The sequence below is a fragment of the Neophocaena asiaeorientalis genome, unplaced genomic scaffold, assembly GCF_003031525.2.
Source record: "Neophocaena asiaeorientalis asiaeorientalis breed wild unplaced genomic scaffold, Neophocaena_asiaeorientalis_V1.1 scaffold119, whole genome shotgun sequence".
Lineage (NCBI taxonomy): Eukaryota > Metazoa > Chordata > Mammalia > Artiodactyla > Phocoenidae > Neophocaena > Neophocaena asiaeorientalis.
In genome coordinates, this window is record NW_020175821.1 from 2,453,842 (window position 1) to 2,473,197 (window position 19,356).

The window sequence follows — 19,356 nt, forward strand, 5'->3', positions numbered from 1 at the left end:
CCGCGACCCGAGATCCCGCGGCGAACGCACCGCTGAGCCCCCTCCCCCCTCCCGAGCCTCGGCCTTCCAGCTTGGAGCCCCCTGCCCAATTCTCCGGCCCGCCCAGGCCCGGGGCTCGCTCGGCTGCCGTCCCCGGGCTCCGACCCCGACCGCGCCCTTCCGCAGCCCCCCGCTTTTCGTCGCCCCCCGGGCCAGCCCCTACCTGCGGCCGCGGGCTCGGGGAGCAGCAGAGCGGTTAGACCCGCCAGCAGCAGCAGCAGCGGCGACGGTGGCGGCGGGGGGGGCGAAAAAAGCCGACCTCCCCCCGCAGACCTCCGCAGCCCCGGCCGGCACCCCCTGCCCCAGCTGCCCCAAGGCCGGATCCACGGATCTGGCTCAGTCCCCTGCACGGGCACCCCAGCCGCACCCCTCCTTTCCCTAAGGACTCCAGCATCTTTTCAAACCCAACACTCCAGATCCTTCCCTCCAAACCTTGCTAGAAGCCTCTACCACACCCCAACTTTTGTCCAGGCTGATCACAGAACCCAGTACCCTCCTCTCAACACAGAAAGTATCCCCTAGATACTCCCAACCATGAGGCCCCCTGAAATTGTCGTGACTCAGTGCTCCCGCCACAGGATATACTAGCACACCTTCCTGCCTCTTTCATGAGCCTTTCGCCCAAATTCCCCATCTTCGTACTCCATTTCCCACCCCTTTATCTCCAAGACCTTGGGCCTTGGGTCTTGAGTTTTCTGAGATCTTGGTAATACTCAGGTTTTATCTGCTATCCCCACTGCTACACTACATAGGTCAAAGCCCAATGGCCCATATCTTTTGGGGCTGTCATTCTCCCCAGTTGCTTCCTCTGCTTTTTGCCTCCATGCCCCAGGATGTGGTGTGAAAGCTGGCTGTCTTCACAATATCCAATAAAACATTAGCTATTATTAGTAGACCACCTTGCACACAGTAGGCACGCCATAAGTAAGTAGACAGACGCCTGTTAAATGAATGAATAATTGCCTCAGAACTTGGCCTGCCCCACAACCAGTAATCAAGGGGATGGCCGTGCCCACAGACATCCTTTCAGGCAGAGAAAGAGCTAGTTCCAAATCCAATCTACCAAATGTTCCCCTCCTCTTTTCCTTGCCTTTACTGTCCCCAGGAGCCTACACTCCAAAGGGCCCTTCCCAGAAGTCCTGGTTGGGGAGGAGGGACAAGCCACTCAGTGCCCCCTCCAACCCGCCTTCCACTTCCCTGCAGCCTCATTGGATCTTTTCAGGGATTCTCCTGAGCAGCAGGGGCCTGCCTCTTCTTCCTCTTGGCCCCATCAGTGCTTGTTTATTAATTATACTTATGATAACAACAGTAGCAGTGCAGGGCGGCAGCCTCAGACCCAGCTGGGGGTGCCCCCAGGCGGCATCACAGGGAGAAGCGCTGTTAGAGTTGGATGGCAGGGGCCTGAGCCTCCGTTTCACTGAGAGCTCAGGCAATTTTCTGGGGCGCTGTGGGTCAGCTTCAGGACTCTATCCTAAAGGAAAATCCTTGCTCCATTCCAGAATCCACAGTGTCTGAGCTCAGGCTGAGTCGGATCAGGGCAGGCAGACGACAGTCTGGGGCTGAAGCCAGATTCACCGGGGCCACGGCTACTGCGGCAGTGCGGTTGCTGCAGCCCTGAACTTGAGCACTTATCATTTCTCAAGGTCCTCTCCCCCACCTCTCCTCTCTGGAGGGGACTTCAAGTTTCCAGTGAAAGGAAATTGTTGACTCTGGCTGACACTGGGAAGACCCCTCCTAGAAGGTGTTGAACCCAGAGTCCAAACCCAGCCTTTCACTTCCTTTTCACCCCTTATCCCAACCCTCCCCCTGAAACCCATTTCCTGAACTCTGATGAGAATCCCAGCCCAAGGACCATCCTTTGCTACCAGGCAAAATGGGCTTCTGGAACATATCATGAATACCTCTGCATTCTCCACTCACAGCCTTGACAAACTTCCTACCTCAGCTGCAGGGCTGAGGCACATCACTCTCACTCTGGGGCAGCATATTGTCCATGTGGGACCTGGCACCCTGAGTGCCTGCCTCCTCTACCCCTGCTTCTGAACCCCTCTCGATTCCTAGTATTTCTACTTGCAGGGTAAAGAGGACTGTGGGGTCCTGGTCTTCTGACTTTCCAGCTCCTACACAGCATGCTTGCCTTCCTGAGCCCTCACAACCCACTCTTCTTACCCATCTCCCCCATCTTTCTCTCTCTCTCTGGGCACAGTAAAGGAACATACTTTAAGGGTATGAGAGCAGGTGTGATTTTGTGGAAGAGGTGTGTAGGTGGGTGAGAGGGTGTGCATTGTGATGTATGAGGGAGGGTGTGCATTTGTGCAAACTCTAAATGTGACTGATGCTCTGTGGGTGGATGGGGAGAAGATGTGTGTGTGTGACTGGAGGAGGTTGGCTGCCTTTGCAAATACATGCCTGCAAAAATCTCCCTTCCTTTTGTAAATGCATTGCTTGGAAGGAAACTAATCGAATCAACAGGAAATGTATTTGACCTAATGTATGAGCAGATGTCCTAGGAGTTCCTGTCCTCAGAACAGAAGCAGAGCCAGTTATGATCTATCCCAGGAGAGAGGAAGGGCCAGCAGCAGCCCCCTACTATGGGTGGAGCTAGGTTGGGCCTTGGCATCACCCTACTCGTGTGAAATAAGTATTTGCCCACTCTCTGCCTTTTATAATCCACGACTGTCCAAGGAGGCCAAGGAGCCAGAGAAGACAAAGACAAAACTGGAAATGAGAACCACCTGCCCATAGCAGCAGAACATCTTGATGGCAACTTCCAGCAGTCTCAGGAAGTAGCTGCTTCAGCTTTCTCAGAGTTAGGACTCCACCTCCTGTCCCCACCTCAGGGAGTGGCGGGGAACCAGCGTGAGTTATGGGGTCATGGCAGTCTCACTGGCCCTGTGACCAAGGCTATATTCTTTCCCAACTACTGGTTAAAGAGGTAAGAGTTGGGAAGTTCCCTTTAAGGAATGGGGCAGACCACAGACTGTCTGTGTTCCTCATCACCTTAGAGAATGCAGGGAATCTTTGACTTTGGGACTTGGAGCAAAACTGCGTTACAGGTGTGATGTCAGGGGTGCTGGGGGACTATTGCTGTACCTGCCAAACACCCCTTGCCTGAAATCCCTAAGCCATAAACAATGTCACTCCTTGCCCAGTTGATGATGAAGCAGAAAGTAAGTTCCTAGAAAAGACCACACTCTGAAAGGGGCATTTTCAAATGATCAGGTTTTTCCCCAAAAGCAGGTTTAGGAAGTAGGAAGAGAGCAATAAGCTTGGGGTTTCTGAAACAGCAGATGGGTCCAAACGTGTGGAAGAAAAACAGTTGTCCTCTTCAAAATTTCACCTAGGGATGGCCCTGAGAGAAAAAATGTATCTGTGTGTGAATGCCACATATCTGGCTGTCTGTAGTGCTCTTTTTGACCCACTTTAATAGCAACATGGCAATTTAGGCTATTTTCTAAAACCTTTTTTATTATGGAGTATTTTAAACATACACACAAGTAGACAGAAGAGTATAATGACTCCCAAATGTACCCATCATTCTGCTTCAATGATTATCTTAGCCAGTTGTGTTGTATTATCCCCAATTTTTTTTTGTTCTTTTGCTGGAGTTTTTAAAAGCAAATCTTAGCCATATAATTAATTTCAGCTGTAAATATTACACTGTGTATCTGTAACAGACTTTAAAAAACTCATCCATATATAGATTCAGATGGTTACATACAGAAATAATTATAGATATGTGTATATATAACAGTATACACATATATTTTCTTTGTCAGCTGAGAAGGGCCAAAAAGCCAGACACCCCAGTAGCAATGAGTATACCTTGCACCCAAATCTTGGTTTCTAATACCATTTTCCAATAAAAAGAACCAAGGGTCCTTGGAGAAATGGCTGATTCTAGGACCGGAGGTCCAGTGGTTAGGACTCCTCACTCTCACTGCCAAGGCCCTGGGTTCAGTCTCTGGTGGGGGAACCAAAATCCCACAAGCCATGTGGTGTGGCCAAAAAAACCACACACACACACAGAAAATGATGGGGTTTATCAAAGGGTCAAATATAAATATATATAAGTGAATAAGTTATAATTTATTAATAATTTAAAAGTATATTATAAATTAATAAGTTAATTCATGGGGAGCATAGACAAATCTCCCATGCAGAATTACAAATAATTTATGTAGATACTCCAGCCTCAAGGAGGGGGAGGACCTGGAACTTCCCTGGTGGTCCAGTGGTTAAGACTCCACACTCCCAATGCAGGGGGCCCGGGTTCAATCCCTGGTCAGGTCACTAGATCCCGCATGCTGCAACTAAGACTCGGTGCAGCCAAATAAATACATATTTTTTTTTAAAAAAAGGAGGGGGAGGACCTAAAACCCATAACCTCAGTCTAATCATGAGAAACTCATCAGACAAATCCCAATGGAGGGACATTCTACAAAATACCCTACCAGTACTACTCTAAACTGTCCAAGCCAACAAAATAAAAAAAGTCTACGAAGCTATCACAGCCAAAGGAGCCTAGGGAGTCATGATAACTAAATATAATGTGGTATGCTGGATGGAACAGGAAAAGGACCTTAGGGAAAATTTGAGGAAATCTGAATAAAGTATGGAGCTTAGTAGTAATAGTATGTCAATATTGGTTTTTCAATTCCAACAAATGTACCATGTTAGTGTTAGATGCTAATAACAGGGGAAACTGTGTTTGGAGTAAATGGAAGCTTTCTTTTTTTGCAATTCTTCTGTAAATCTAAAGCTATTCTAAAATAAAGTTTATTTGGCACTTCCCTGGTGATGCAGTGGTTAAGAATCCTCCTGCCAATGCAGGGCACATGGGTTCAAGCCCTGGTCCGGGAAGATCCCACATGCTGCGGAGCAAGTAAGCCCATGCACCACAACTACTGAGCCTGCACTCTAGAGCCCATGAGCCACGACTACTGAAGCCTGCGTGCCTAGAGCCTGTGCTCTGCAACAAGAGAAGCCACCGCAATGAGAAGCCTGAGCACCCCAACGAAGAGTAGCCCCACTCACCGCAACAAGAGAAAGCCCACATGCAGCAACGAAGACCCAATGCAGCCAAAAATAAATAAATTTAAAAAATAAAATTTATTTTTCAAAAAGAACCACATCCACACCCAATACTTTTTTTTGGCTGCGTTGGGTCTTCGTTGCTGCGCCTGGGCTTTTCTCTAGTTGGGGCGAGAGGGGGCTACTCTTCGTTGCGGTGCGTGGGCTTCTCATTGTGGTGGCTTCTCGTTGCAGAGCATGGACTCTAGGCACGTGGGCTTCAGTAGTCGCGGCTCATGGGCTCCAGAGCGCAGGCTCAGTAGTTGTGGCGCACGGGCTTTGTTGCTCCGCGGCATGTGGGATCTTCCCAGACCAGGGCTCGAACCCCTGTCCCCTGCATTGGCAGGCGGATTCTTAACCACTGCGCCACCAGGGAAGCCCCACTTTTTTTTTTAAACACATTTTACTTATTTATTTATTTATTTGGCCATACCACTTGGCTTGCGGGATCTCAGTTCCCCAACCAGGGATTAAACCTGGGCCGTGACAGTAAAAGCACCGAATTCTAACCACTAGACCACCAGGGAACTCCCCATACACAATAAAATCTTTTAAAAATACTTAATATCATATAAAACTCAGTTTGTGTTCAGTTTTCCCAAACAGTCTCAAAAGACGTCATTTTATAAGTTTGTTTGAATCAGGATACAAACAAGGATGACATGTTTAATTGATAATCTCTTAATGTAGTTAGAGGTGATAGTTAGATCTAGATGCCTGACTAGATTCAGCTTCAATTTTTTGGCATGAAGGCTTCCTAGGACATGGTTTGTACTTTCAGTGGCATCATATCAGGGGGCACATTATGTCCAGTGGCCCCACTTTTAGTGATGTTAAGATTCATCAGTAGGTTGAAAAGTTGACCACCTGATCCACCCATACTAAGTTCTCATCAACCTTTTACCTAATAGCTTTATCAGTTATTGATGATTATTGTCTGGAGCGATTGTTTGATTAGTGGTTGCAAACAGTGATTTTCTACATTCATTCTTCCTGCATTTTTGGATCCAATTTCCCTCCCTCATTCACCATAACTTCTGAACAGCCAGTACAATTTGGACCCCCAAGGTTGGCTAAATCCTAGTGGCTGAAATTTACTGCTGCACTTGAAACCAAGAGAACTAAAGAAGGATTCTGTAGAATACTTAGAAAGTTGTTAGAAATGCAAATTCTTGGGTCCTATTGGAGACCTACTGAATCAGAAACTCAGGTGAGGCCCAGAAATCTGGTTTAACAAGCCCTCCAGGTGTTTCTGATGCCTGCTAAAGTTTGAGAACTCCTGGACTAACACTGGCTGCCCTAAGACAGCCTTCAATCAAGCAATGATTTACTAAGGTCCTATGTTCATGGCAGTATGTTGGGTGCTGAGCATTACGGATGCAAAAAAGAAGGCCTGATGCCCCCAAGGAACTCACAGTCTATACAAGGGAACAGGGTACGTACTTATGAAAAGGTAACTGGAGACAGTTGATAGTGGGCAGTATGTTCCCAACATGGCACACAAGTGGTGCAGATGGAAGATTCCAAGGAAAGTTCAGTGAGTAGGCCCAGTTGGCAAAAGTTTAGAGCTGATTCCAACCAGGCCTTAAAGGAAGAAAAAGACTGGGGTGGGATGGAAGGAAAAAGAGACATTGGCACGAACAAAGGCAGGATGCTCAAGAAGTGAATCACCCTGCAGGCAATGAGGCTGTTTTCTCCTCTCCTCACTATCACCATTCCTGCAGTGTTTCTTTCCTTGGGCTCACCTTTCCTTTTTCCTGGTTATCTTCTTGCTCGCCCATAATCACACTGGGGAGATCACAGTCGAGTCTATGCAGGTTTCTATGTGCTGTCCCTGAGCTTGGGAGTGTAGGATGTGGTAATCCGGGCTGGTGAGTGCGGAAGGGCGTCTGCGGAACACTTTGCCTCTGTCACGGGTGTTGTATATGTACAGAGTGTCCGTCCAGAGTTTCCGCGCTGCGGCGAGACGCGGCAAGCGTAATACCTTCAGGCTCACGACTCCTGAACACCAAGAAGGCAAACCCCTCCCGAGAGTGGGCGGAGACAGGACCTGAAGAGGCGGGGCCGGGCTGCGGGGCGGAAGCTCAGAACTGGTGGCGGCGGAAGCCCGGCCCCAGCTGGGCAAGATGGCGGCGTCCAGGTGGTCCAAGGCCAAGTAGGTGGCTGGGCTAGCGGGACGGACTATAGGAGATCCCGGCGGAGGGCTCTGGTACAGGGTATCCAGTTCTTTGTCGGAGTCTGCCCCAGTGTCTTTGATCTGGCCAGGAGCGGCCGCGACCTCGTCGATGCGGAGATCCTGGGCACGGCCCTCCATCCGCGGGCAGCATAGGCTAAGACTCCGTGATTTCTCTTTGTTGACGCGGGTGGCCCAGGAGCGCCCGCGACCGTAGAGCCCTAGGGGCCCTTGTGGGGCCCGACAGAATATGTCTTGAACTGCTTTGGTGAAATTTATTCCTAAGTATTTTATTCTTTTCGATGCTATTGTAAATAGAATTGTTTTCTTAATTTCGTTTTCTGATTGTTCTTTAATAGTGGATAGAAATACAAATGATTTTTATATATTGATCTTTTATAGCCCAAGGTTTTTAATAATTTGAATACTTTTCGGCCAGGCATGTTCCCACCAGTATGATACCGAATCACCACTCCCCGGTATGACACATTTATCCGCCTGGCTCCTAATGACATTTTCCTTAGGTCCCCTATGGTTGTTCTTGAAAGTTTTTATCATCCACAGATTGTAAACAATCTAAGGTGGCAGTAGATATTGTTGCTGGGCTATTGACATCAGGGAGAGCTAAGTAAGGAGGGAATGGCAATAAGGTATGAATGGGGAGGAATGAGTCCACCGAACCCAGGGAAAAGGAGTCTTTTCTGATGCACAAAAAAGAGAATCAGAGGGCTTCCTTGGTGGCGCAGTGGTTGAGAGTCCGCCTGCCGATGCAGGGGACACGGGTTCGTGCCCCGGTCCGGGAGGATCCCACATGCCGCGGAGCGGCTGGGCCCGTGAGCCATGGCCACTGAGCCTGTGCGTCCGGAGCCTGTGCTCCGCAACGGGAGAGGCCACAACAGTGAGAGGCCCACGTACTGAAAAAAAAAAAAAAAAAAAAGAAAAAAAAACCATCGTCTTTACCGCTTCTAGGAGTGAATGAGAGTGAATTCCCTACACTGAAGCAGTGCTGGAAAGAGTCCCACAAGGGAGGCAGCTGGAGTGTCAAGATGCTGTCGAGACCAAAGCCAGGGGAGTCCGAGGTGGACCTGCTGCGCTTCCAGAGTCAGTTTCTTGCAGCTGGTGCAGCCCCAGCAGTACAACTGGTGAAGAAAGGAAGTAGGAGTGGTGGTGATGCTAACCCGGACAGGCCTCCATTGCAGGATCATCGGGATGTGGTGATGCTGGACAGTGAGTGGCTGTGGGTATGAGGTTGAAAAGGAGAGCGGTACAACTTCAGGGTCTCTCCCTCTTCCTGATGTGGCTGGATTCCCCATCATTATTTCAGAACTGTGTAACCTCTGTTGCTGCAGCCCCATTTTACATATGAAGAAACGGAGGCTCAAAGAGGTTAAATACCTTGCCCAAGGTGACACAGCTTGAGCCAGCGCTGCACAACAGCTGCCTTTCTTTCTTTGGCTTTCTCCTAGCCCTCAGTCTCTTCCTGGGAAGATATGAGTAACCTCACATCTGGGTTTTTTTCTTTCTCAGATCTCCCAGATTTGCCCCCAGCTTTGGTTCCTGCTCCCCCAAAGAGAGCCAGGCCCAGCCCCGGCCATCCCCTGCCTGAACATGAGGACCCTGAAGAGAGGCTGAACAGGCATGATAAGCACATCACTGCTGTCTTGACTAAGATTATTGTGCGTCTCACCCTGGTTGAGTGGGGCAAGGCATCCAAGGGCAGAAAGGATGTTGCGTGTGGGTGGTGAGCCTTACTGAGCAGAGAGTGATTCAGAAAGATGGGACTTTATCCCCGTGCAGTCAGGTTGGGGGCTGGTTTAGAATCACTATGGCTTAAGAAGCAAGATGGGTTCATGACTCCCTAGGGTGAGGTTCTAGTCATGTAGAACTGAGGCTAGGAGGATAGGGTCCAGCCTGGGGAAATCTCTGTATCTTCACTGCTTTGTACTTTGTTGCTGCAGGAACGAGATACAAGTTCAGTGGCTGTGAATCTGCCTGTGCCCTGTGGCGTTGCTTTCCCTCCTGTATTCCATCGCTCACAGGGGAGACAGGTAGGCAGCGGTGACCTCACATGGTGTTTAGGGGAGGACAGTCTTGTGAGCATCATAGTGCATATTCCCCAGGTAGATAATCTTAATAATGATAAGCAATTCCATTGTTAAAACAGCATCACACTAAGCACTTTACATGCGTTACTTCATTTGATCCTTATAACAGCCATGTAATATAGGTATCATTATCTCTATTTTTCAGATAAGGAAACTGATAACTTTTGCAACACCACACATCTAATAGATAGAAGAGCCAGAAATCCAACCCAAGTCTGTCAGACTTCAAAACCTATGCTTCTATAGAGCCCTGCTTTCTCTGAGGACTAGGGTTGTGACCCTTGGAGATTAAGCAAGTCTCTTATATCTCTCTTTGTTCCAGCGACCTTGGTATAAAGAGGTTGAGAAGAGAATGGGGTAATGAGCATCAGTCACCTGGGTTTTCTTTTTGCCCCATAGGGGAAGCCAGCAACATCTGGTAAGAGAAGTATCTTTGCCCAGGAAATTGCAGCAAGGAGAGCATCTGAAGCCAAGGTCCCACCAGTTGGAGAAGTTGCATCTACCTTGCACCCACCAGAGGGTGAGCAGGGTTTGAAGAGGTTTGGGCTCAGTCTTTTTGTAATACACATTTGTAGAGTCATCTTTGGATATACATCTTCCCTGCCTCAAATCTGAAGTGCATTTGAGCCATCTAAAGAGGAGCCATCCGATATCTCCACTTAGACTATTGAGTATGGGCAGCTTGGGTCCACATCTGGGTCTTAGGTGCAGGGAGAAGGCAGGGCATTACTTGACTGTAGGAGAAAGGAAGGGGATAGAAGTGTCTGGTAGAGACTGTAAAATAAAGACGTAGGCCAAGATTCTTTTAATGGTGCAAATTACTAGCAGAAGAGCTGGGGGCAGGCCCCTGGAGGCAGACGGCTGCCTAGACATCCAAGAGAAGAGTCAGAAAGTGGGATGTTTCTGAGAGAAACTTCTAAGTCCAAGGGGAAAAATGAGTAGAGAGGTCATCACCCCAACCCAGCCCCAGGATGCCCTGGAGTCTTGTGCCAAACCCAGGGGGGTCTCCACTCTGTGCCTGGGAAAACTCTGGGGCTTCCATCTGTCTCCAGAGCTAATGGGATTAGAGAAGAGGGACAGAAGGCCCAGTTGGGGTGAGGCAATGAAACTGATCGTATCCTTCTTCCAGGTGCTGCAACCTGTGAGGCACTCACACCTAGGGAGCAGGGCAGCCAGCTTCCATGGAACAGCTACAGCTTCCAGGGACCCCATCTGGTTACAGGGAAGGGGCTCAAAAGCCAGGAGGCTGAGCAGGAAGCCCAGACCATCCATGAAGAGAATGTAGCGAGACTGCAAGCCATGGCTCCGGAGGAGATCCTGCAGGAACAGCAGCGGTTACTGGCTCAGCTTGGTACGGGTACCAGCCTTTCCTGCCAAGACCGGGCTAGGAAGTTACTATCATTTATTGAGGAAGGCTCACTGTGAGTGCCAGGCAGAGGACTTTAACACATTTCATTTTATCCTCAAACTGTTCCTGTGAGGTCGGTGGTACTAACCTCATTTATGTATGAAAAGATAAAAACAAAAAAAACTGAGGCTCAAAACTAAGAAATTCTCCCTCAGGTCACACAGCCTGGTGCCACATCCTGTTAATGAACACCAATGAGATATAAACCCAGTTCTACCTGGTCTCATGGGCTGTGTTCTTAACCATTATACCATGTATACTGTACTACTGTAGTGTAGTATACACTATTTTGGCTGTACTCTAGTACAACTACAGGGTACTCTATTATGTGATGCTGTGCTATACTACACCTCCCTCCTAGTTTCTGTTCACCAAAACAATAGTGCCAAGTCAATCTGTTCCAAACTATGTATCTAGCACTTATATAGAGCATACCATATATTAGTTTTGTTTTCTTTTATTTTTTTTTGCTGCTCTGGGTCCTCATTGTTGCACACAGGCTTCCTCTAGTTGCAGCAAGTCGGGGCACCACTCTTTGTTGTGGTGCGCGGGCTTCTTATTGCAGCGGCTTCTCTTGTTGCAGAGCATGGGCTCTAGGTGCGCAGGCTTCCGTAGTTGTGGCACACGGGCTCAGTAGTTGTGGCTTGTGGGCTCTAGAGCGCAGGCTCAGTAGTTGTGGCACACGGGCTCAGTAGTTGTGGCTTGTGGGCTCTAGAGCGCAGGCTCAGTAGTTGTGGCACACGGGCTCAGTAGTTGTGGCTTGTGGGCTCTAGAGCGCAGGCTCAGTAGTTGTGGCACACGGGCTTAGTTGCTCCGAGGCATGTGGGATCTTCCCAGACCAGGGCTTGAAACTGTGTCCCCTGCATTGGCAGGTAGAATTTTAACCACTGCGCCACCAGGGAAGTCCCCATATATTAGGTTTTTAGTGAATATTTGTGCATAAATAAATAAATAAAATAGTTGAAAGTGAGAAACTATTCCCCTAAATGCCTTCTTTTTGGCCCTCGTCAACATTGATTCATTTATTCCACAGCCACTTACTTTGGGCCTCTGACCTGAGGCCAAGCACAGGGATGGGCAGACTGGCCTGGACCAGGGGACTGTGAAGAGTGGAGGAATTGGTGGGCAGGCAGGTCCCAGTGACAGATATGGGTCATCGAGGCTGCAAGAGAGCCCCGGGGCTTAGGCCAGGGCTGGAAAGTGGCTTGTCTTGGCCTTGGCGCCCACAGACAGGCAGTATTAAGCAGATTTCAGGTGTATAGAGGCTGGGGAGGCTCTGCCCCCACCCATTCTCCCCTCTATGCTCTCTTCTAGATCCCAGCTTGGTTGCCTTCTTGAGATCTCACAGCCGCACCTGTGAGCAGGTAGAAGAGAAGGCCATGGGGGAGCAGAGGCCAGGAGGTCGCTCTGCTGAGGTCACTGGAGAGGAGCCCATCATGCCAACTTCTGCCAGTGAGCCCAGGCAGGAAGATAAGCTGGAGCCAGGAGCCCCAGGTTTGGAGGAGGAGGGGACTTCTGGGGAATAAAAGTAGAGGAAAGTATTCCTTCTCCTAGGCCTGGCAGATGGGAAGAGAGAGAATCTTCTCTGTCCTTGAACATCTAACGTTAATCTTTATTATTGGCTTGAAATCAGTCTTCATTTGCTGATGCATATAATCTTCCTGCATGTGCTTCCTGTTTTCCTGTCCTGTTACTGCTCCTTCTCCCCCTTCCCTGGTAAGAGACAGCACAATGTGATGGCTGAATGGCCCCCTCCCCCTCCAGACCATCTGCCCCCTGCCTTTGCAGTAGCTGCCCCAGCTCTGCCTCCATCCATCCCACAGTTCTTTCTGCCTCTGCTCTCAGTGTTGGGAGGATAATGGCAGGGTGGTGGGAGAGGGAGGGTCTGACGCAGGTCTTGTGAACATGCCAGACCTGAAGCAGAGAGGCCAGTGGGAGCACTCATCTTCCAGGAACTGGATGATTTTATTAGTGATTAACAAAAGAAGAATTGAATTAGGAGAGCCGGGAACCTACTGCCCCTGGATGAACTCTAGGCCAGTTGAGCAGGTTGGATGGGGGTGGGGGGGTGGTGAGGAAGGAGGAGGATATTGCAGGTGTGTGTTTCTGTATCTTGCTCTGCTGAAGTATAGCTGCCCCCTCCTCATTGTCTCCATTCCCCTGCTCCTTTAGAAGGTCGGTTCTAGAGAGTGGAGAACTGTGGTTTCCCTGCTGTATGTGGTCCTGCCTTCCTCCTCTGCTTCCTCTCTCTTCTCTTCCTTATCTCCTCCGCTTCCTCTTTCCTCTCCCAACAAACCTTTGGGGGCAGAAAGGGGCTAGAGCCCAGGACGTGGTGTGTTCTGCCATATCAGGCATTCCAGCCCCTGGGCTGTGCCATTAGTCATAGCTCTAGGCAGAGGCTGCCAGACCCTTGGACAGAGGTGGATGTGGCAGCTTCTGGATGATGGCTGGGACCCCAGTGGATCAGTGAGCTGAGCCCCTTAGGGAATACTACCTGCTTCCATCTCCCCAGCTCTGGCACTGCCCGTGACTCCCCAGAAAGAATGGCTACACATGGACACTGTTGAGCTGGAGAAGCTCCATTGGACCCGAGACCTGCCTCCACTCCGACGGCAGCAGACTCAGGAGGTGAGGAGAGCCAGCTGGCCTACAAGGGCAAGGTGGGGTGGCAGTGAGTGGGGCTGCTGTCCTGCACCCAGAACTTAGGCTTTTCTTTTCCCCCAAGCTGGAGAAACATCTCTCCTAGTGCTCACCCCCCTCTTCCTGCCTGGTCTCTAAGGCCAGAGGAGCCCCACTTCTGGTCAGAGGTAGAGTCAGGTCCTACATCCTGAGAGGCCTGGGATTACAGGTGAGGAATGGGTGTGGGGAAGTTGCTGGTGCCCCCAGCCCATAGTTCTCTTTCTGTACCCATTAGAGGATGCAGGCCCGATTCAGTCTTCAGGGAGAGCTGCTGGCCCCCAGCGTGGACCTTCCCACCCATCTGGGCCTACACCACCATGGAGAGGAGGCGGAGGTGAGGCGTGGGGTCCAGGGAGTACTGGGCAGCTCTCAGCAAGTGCTTTTAACAACCATGTGGAGAAGGACTGCTGCTCAGCTGCCTTGGCCCTTCTGTGCACCCTATTCCAGTTCACGGCCTTACTGTCTTTTCAGGTTTTTTTTTTTAATATTTATTTATTAGTTTATTTGTTTGGCTACACCGGTCTTCCTTGTGGCATGTGGGATCTTCATTGCCGCATGGGGGATCTAGTTCCCTGACCAGGGATCGAACCCGGGCCCCCTGCATTGGGAGCGCAGAGTCTTAACCATTGGACCACCAGGGAAGTCCCTGTCCTTTCAGTTCTTAGGCTTGAAATCTTTCTCCTTGTTCCCTCACATTCCAGTCAGTCGCCAGAACTTGCCAGTTCTGTTTGTCACCTCCCTACAGTGCTTCCTCGATCAGAGCCTTGATCCCTCTGGTCTGTTCAGTCGCCATGTTCCACTCACTCCGTCTTGCTGTTCGCTTGCTCCCCAACGGGTCTGCTGTAGTGATTTCCCCTGGCCCAGCTCAGGCTGTCCCTTGCCTCAGAAAGTTTCCTTGCTCAGGGAATTCTCCCAGAATAAGGTTTTGGCTCCTCAGCATGACAGAACAGCCTTCCACCATCTGTCCCTGCTGACCCCACAGCTCTGCATCCCTCACTTCTGCTGCACATTCTGTTGCCTCCTCCCCACATACCTGCTGTGCTCAAGGACCTCCAGGGCTCAGTTCCTGAAGCCCACTCCAGGGAACGCCTTTCCCCTCTGCTCCATGCCAGGCCATCAGAGCTCTACCCACCCACTGAGACCACAGCACTTTTCCAGGTGCCCCTTCTCTCTGTCTGCTGTTCTCTGGTTGCAAATTAAACACCGATTACTACATTCCTCCCAAACTGCCTTATGCTATGGTTACTTGTACGCCAGTCTTATTTTCTTTACCAGTTTGAGGGTCCACGGAGAGCAGAGGCAAGAGACATCACTTACTTTTCTTTGTCTTCACCGTGGCACCTGACTTAGTGCATGGCAGATAGGGGTTGCCACGTATTTGTTGGTGGGTGCTGCCCTGTGTCTTGGCTCCTTCTGACTTCTTGTCCCTGTTCCAGAGAGCAGGGTACTCCCTTCAGGAGCTGTTCCACCTGACACGCAGCCAGGTGTCCCAGCAGAGAGCACTAGCGCTGCATGTGTTGGCCCAGGTCATCGGCAGGGTGAGTGGACTGTTGGCCTCATCCTGCCCGCCCCCCTCCCCTTAGACTTTCCCACCTCCTGCCTGTTTCACTCTGACTCACTGGCCCATACACCAGCTGTGTGTGGGTCACACTGAGAACAGGATAAACCCAGGGTCCTAGCTGGACAAGTAAAGGGTTTAGGACAGAGACTGTAACTTCAGCGTATTCAGCAAGGTTTTATCCTCCTGCCCTCAAGGCCCAGGCTGGCGAGTTCGGGGACCGGCTAGTGGGCAGTGTCTTGCGCCTCCTTTTGGATGCTGGTTTCCTCTTCCTGCTGCGCTTCTCTCTGGATGACAGAGTGGATGGGGTCATCGCAGCTGCTGTCCGGGCTCTTCGGGCTCTGCTGGTGGCTCCTGGAGATGAGGTACAACAGGCATAGGAATGAGGCTTCAAGGCATTAGGGTCCCTACGCCTTCTGCTGGGGCTGCCCTCGTTGATGAGGCTTTGCCAGGCAGAGCACAGAATGGGGTGGCTGTGTCACTACCTTCTAAAGGCCCCAAAGCCTAGGAGCCTTGCCTCTCTGTCCTTTGTGCGTGGCTTTTGCCCTCTACTTCTGGACCCGCTTTCTGGCCTGATGCCTTCTTCCTCTTCCCACCTTCACACTCTTTCCTCTGGCAGGAGCTCCTCGATAGCACCTTCTCTTGGTACCATGGAGCTTTGGTGTTCCCTCTGATGCCCAGCCAGGAGGACAAGGAGGACGAGGATGAGGATGAAGAGCCCCCAGCAGAAAAGGCAAAAAAGAAGAGCCCGGAGGAAGGAAACCTGCCTCCACCTGACCTGGCCCGACATGATGTCATCAAGGTAAAAGTGCTGGGGCAGCTGAACTTGTCCCATGACCTCCGGGGCCAGCACATGTTGGGCAGGAGGGGTCATCAAGGCCTAGGGTCCAGTTGCATTTGGTAGTGGGTTTGTGTCTCTGATCCTCAGGGGCTCCTGGCCACCAACCTGCTGCCTCGACTACGCTACTTGCTGGAGGTGACCTGCCCAGGACCTTCTGCGGTCCTTGACATCCTGGCTGTGCTCATCCGCGTGGCCCGGCATTCCCTGGAGTCAGCCACAAGGGTGAGAAAGAGAAGGAGGCAGGGACTGGGCAAAGAGCCTAGCTAGGCCTGGTCTTGACCCTCAGCCTCCTTACCTCCCTTTTCGTCCTGGCCTGCACAGGTCCTGGAGTGCCCTCGGCTGATAGAGACTGTGATTCAAGAGTTCCTGCCCACCAGCTGGTCCCCTATGGGGGTGAGGCCTACCCTCAGTCTACACAGAGTGCCCTGTGCTCCTGCCATGAAACTTCTTCGTGTCCTGGCCTCGGCTGGTAGGAATATTGCTGCCCGGCTGGTAAGCAGAACACAGGGCAAGGGATGGCGGCTTGAGACAGGGCTGGGCTGGGGGCTAAGCATAGCCCCTGCACTCTGGGTGGCCCAGTCATGCCATCTTTCTCTTCGTATCTGTTCCAGTTGCCTAGAAATGGAACAGAAACCCCCAGGCAGGAACCTAGTCACCTGGAGCCTAGTGTATCCTGTAGGCCTGCTCTGCTCTCATGGGAAGGGAAGGTTCCCTGTTCCCTGGACCCAGGCCAGAAGGGCCACATACAAATAGGCATAGCCAAGGTGCCCAGCAAGTGCTTGCTAAAAAGAAGGATGGAAGGAGAGAGGAAGGGAGGGATGGATGAGATAGTTTCACCCTAGCCCAGAACCATGACCCTCTGGCACCAGAGGGGCCTCAACAGGGATGAGTTGAGCCAGTCTCTGTAGTGAGAGAACCTGAGGCCTGGAACTTTGGGCTCCCAGCTGATCCTGATCCCCAGACTCTCTGCCCAACCCCAGCTGAGTGGCTTTGATCTCCGGAGTCGCCTGTGCCGCTTTATAGCTGAGGCTCCCCAGGATCTGGCCTTGCCCCCAGAGGAAGCCGAGACACTGAGCACTGAGGCCTTCCGTCTGTGGGCCGTGGCAGCCTCCTACGGCCAGGGCGGTGACCTTTACAGGTGAGGAGAGACAAGGGTAGGCTCCCTCACAGACCCCTCCAGCTCTGCACTCTGGCCTTGATCAAGGTTCAAGCTCGGAGGGAGGCTGAGTATGAGAAAGAGGTGATTCTGGGAGAAAGGAAGAAAATTTGGGAGTCAGGACTAGCCGGGGGAGAGTGGAACAAAGCTGGGTTAACCACATTCTGTGCACCCCAGCTTGGTATCTTGGTGAAATCAGATTTAAATTCCCTCTTGTGGTGGAAGCCTTGAGGGGCTACCTCCTTCCCTTCAGCCCCCAGCCTTCCTTCTTGAAACCTTCCCAGAGTCCGCAGCCCTGGGCCTCCCTCCTGCTCCTCCTCAGCCAGACTGCAGATGCCCGGGGCCGGGCCTTGCTTTGTGTCTTCTGTTTCCATCTCCCTTCTCACACTGAAGGGCGGTCCTTCTCCCCACTCACCAGGGAGCTGTACCCTGTGCTGATTCGAGCCCTGCAGGCTGTGCCGAAGGAGCTCAGCAGCCCCTCTCCTCAGCCCCTGGCTCTGCAGAGGGCAGCCTCACTGCTCACCGTCCTCACCCAGCTGACCCTAGCCGCCGGTAGCACCACCCCTGAGCCCAGAAGGTAGGCTCTAGCCCTGAGTCACTAGCGGTGACATTCTGTCGGGAGCTCTGGGACCGGTGGGAGTGCTCCTCCACAGGGAGAGGGCGGCCAGAGCTTTGAGGGGAGTCCAGGCAGCCAGATCCTCACGGTGGCCCCTTGTGGCTCTCCTGTAGTGACTCTGCTGAGGCCAGTGTGTCGTCCACTCCTTCCTCAATCACTTGGACGCAGGTGTCTGGGCTCCAGCCTCTCGTGGAGCCTTGTCTAAGACAGACCTTGAAGTTGCTGCCCACACCTGAGACATGGAGTGCCCTTGGCCCAGTGCCCACTGCCTGCCTGCTCTTCCTGGACGCTTACTACCAGGCCTGGAGCCAGCAGGTGAGTGTTGCCTGCCTGCCTTCCATGCTGCCCTGGGTGCCCTGCCTTCATCTTAGCATTCCACCCTCGTTCTCCCTCTGTCTCCACCTCTCCATACCTGCCTCCCCATTTCCACCTTTTCCCTCCTACCTTTCTTCCTCTTTCCACCTCCATGTCCAGTGGAGCTTCCAAGGAGTCGTGTTGGTAGGGACCGTAGAACCGCAAACAGCAGCTTGGCCTCCCTAGAGCCTTTATGCTCTCTCAAGACCCTAGACAGTGGGTGCCAGGGAAACCTCAGGGTCTCCTCTGCCTCTAGAAGGGGCAGAAGGCAGAAGCCTCTAAACACTGACTCTTGGCCACTCGGAATCATGGGCTTGGCCTGGGTACATGGGGTCCAGGAGAATGGGGGTCCTGGACCATCAGCTCAGTGAGTGTCTTGGTCTTCCAGCCAGGCTTGTGCCCAGGGGATTGGCTTCAGGACATGGAGCGCCTGTCGGAGGAGCTGCTGCTGCCCCTGCTGAGCCAGCCTGCTCTGGGCAGACTGTGGGATTCGCTGGGGTGTGTACTGTGTGTGGTTGTGGAGCCGGGGGTGGGGCGGGGAGGCGGCAGTTTCGCTCCTTGTAGGTTCCTACGCCTGGCTCCCTGGTCCATCCCAGGTGGAACCCCCCAGCCTGAGGGAAACCTGAATCCCTAGCAGGCAGCGACTGGGGGCTCCAGGGAACGTGGGCACTGTCTGCACGGCCACGTTTCCGCTAGCCTTGGTCACAGACCAAGCAGCTGTTTCCAGCCCGGCACATATCAGGCCAGAGCCCCCCTCAGTGTCTCCATTCTGCTTCCAGGTGCTGCTCCCCTCTCTGCAACCCACAGTCCTGTGCTCCGGCCCCTGAAGCTCTCCCCAGCCTCGTGTCACTGGGCTGTGCAGGAGGCCACCCTCCTCTTAGTCTGGCTGGCTCAGCCTCCCCCTTCCCATTCCTCACGGCCCTCCTCTCTCTTTTCAACACCCTGGGCTGGATCCACAAGGGGCTGTGTGGCCAGGTGAGCGCTGGGCGCCTGGTTAGGGGGGCAGGGGACCAAGATGGCAGGAGTCAGAAAGGGGAAGGGCGCCCCTTGGGGAAGAGAGGCCTCTTCTGCCAGCACCCATTTCTCTGAGTTTAGCTGGGGAAGGGGCAGCTAGGGAGCCCTAGAGGGCATCAAAGTCACCTTGTGAATCTGAAGCTTGCTTTTCCTCAGCTGGCTGCCGTATTGGCTGCCCCAGGACTGCAGAACTACTTCCTCCAGTGTGTGGCTCCTGTGGCTGCTCCACACCTCACACCCTTCTCCGCGTGGGCCCTGCGCCATGAGTACCACCTGCAGCACCTGGCACTCGCCCTGGCCCAGAGAGCGGTGGGTGCCCCCAACCCCCATCCCTCTGTCC

The 19,356-nt window shown here is 52.2% G+C and overlaps 2 protein-coding genes across 3 annotated transcripts in view; one reads left to right on the forward strand and one right to left on the reverse strand.

Annotated features, from left to right (window-relative positions):
* Nucleotides 1-280, reverse strand: part of TYRO3 (TYRO3 protein tyrosine kinase) — a 17,792-nt gene extending 17,512 nt beyond the window's left edge. Inside the window, exon 1 of the mRNA XM_024732613.1 lies at nucleotides 203-280. The gene's annotated coding sequence lies outside the window, so the exon portion shown is untranslated. The remainder of the gene's footprint in view (nucleotides 1-202) is intronic.
* Nucleotides 281-7,215: 6,935 nt separating this feature from the next.
* Nucleotides 7,216-19,356, forward strand: part of RPAP1 (RNA polymerase II associated protein 1) — a 16,586-nt gene continuing 4,445 nt past the window's right edge. Inside the window, exons 1-20 of one of the 2 annotated variants that reach the window (XM_024732539.1) lie at nucleotides 7,216-7,267; nucleotides 8,255-8,512; nucleotides 8,813-8,961; nucleotides 9,244-9,333; nucleotides 9,790-9,910; nucleotides 10,520-10,741; nucleotides 12,113-12,292; nucleotides 13,311-13,426; nucleotides 13,713-13,811; nucleotides 14,914-15,015; nucleotides 15,233-15,400; nucleotides 15,655-15,837; nucleotides 15,964-16,098; nucleotides 16,198-16,368; nucleotides 16,857-17,014; nucleotides 17,451-17,609; nucleotides 17,762-17,963; nucleotides 18,391-18,500; nucleotides 18,782-18,977; nucleotides 19,173-19,325. In XM_024732539.1, coding sequence (XP_024588307.1) covers nucleotides 8,332-8,512; nucleotides 8,813-8,961; nucleotides 9,244-9,333; nucleotides 9,790-9,910; nucleotides 10,520-10,741; nucleotides 12,113-12,292; nucleotides 13,311-13,426; nucleotides 13,713-13,811; nucleotides 14,914-15,015; nucleotides 15,233-15,400; nucleotides 15,655-15,837; nucleotides 15,964-16,098; nucleotides 16,198-16,368; nucleotides 16,857-17,014; nucleotides 17,451-17,609; nucleotides 17,762-17,963; nucleotides 18,391-18,500; nucleotides 18,782-18,977; nucleotides 19,173-19,325 — 2,895 coding nt within the window. In that variant the 5' untranslated portion in view covers nucleotides 7,216-7,267; nucleotides 8,255-8,331. Of the gene's footprint in view, nucleotides 7,268-8,254; nucleotides 8,513-8,812; nucleotides 8,962-9,243; nucleotides 9,334-9,789; nucleotides 9,911-10,519; nucleotides 10,742-12,112; nucleotides 12,293-13,310; nucleotides 13,427-13,712; nucleotides 13,812-14,913; nucleotides 15,016-15,232; nucleotides 15,401-15,654; nucleotides 15,838-15,963; nucleotides 16,099-16,197; nucleotides 16,369-16,820; nucleotides 17,015-17,450; nucleotides 17,610-17,761; nucleotides 17,964-18,390; nucleotides 18,501-18,781; nucleotides 18,978-19,172; nucleotides 19,326-19,356 lie in introns of both variants that reach the window. The other variant, XM_024732538.1, reaches the window with a different exon arrangement.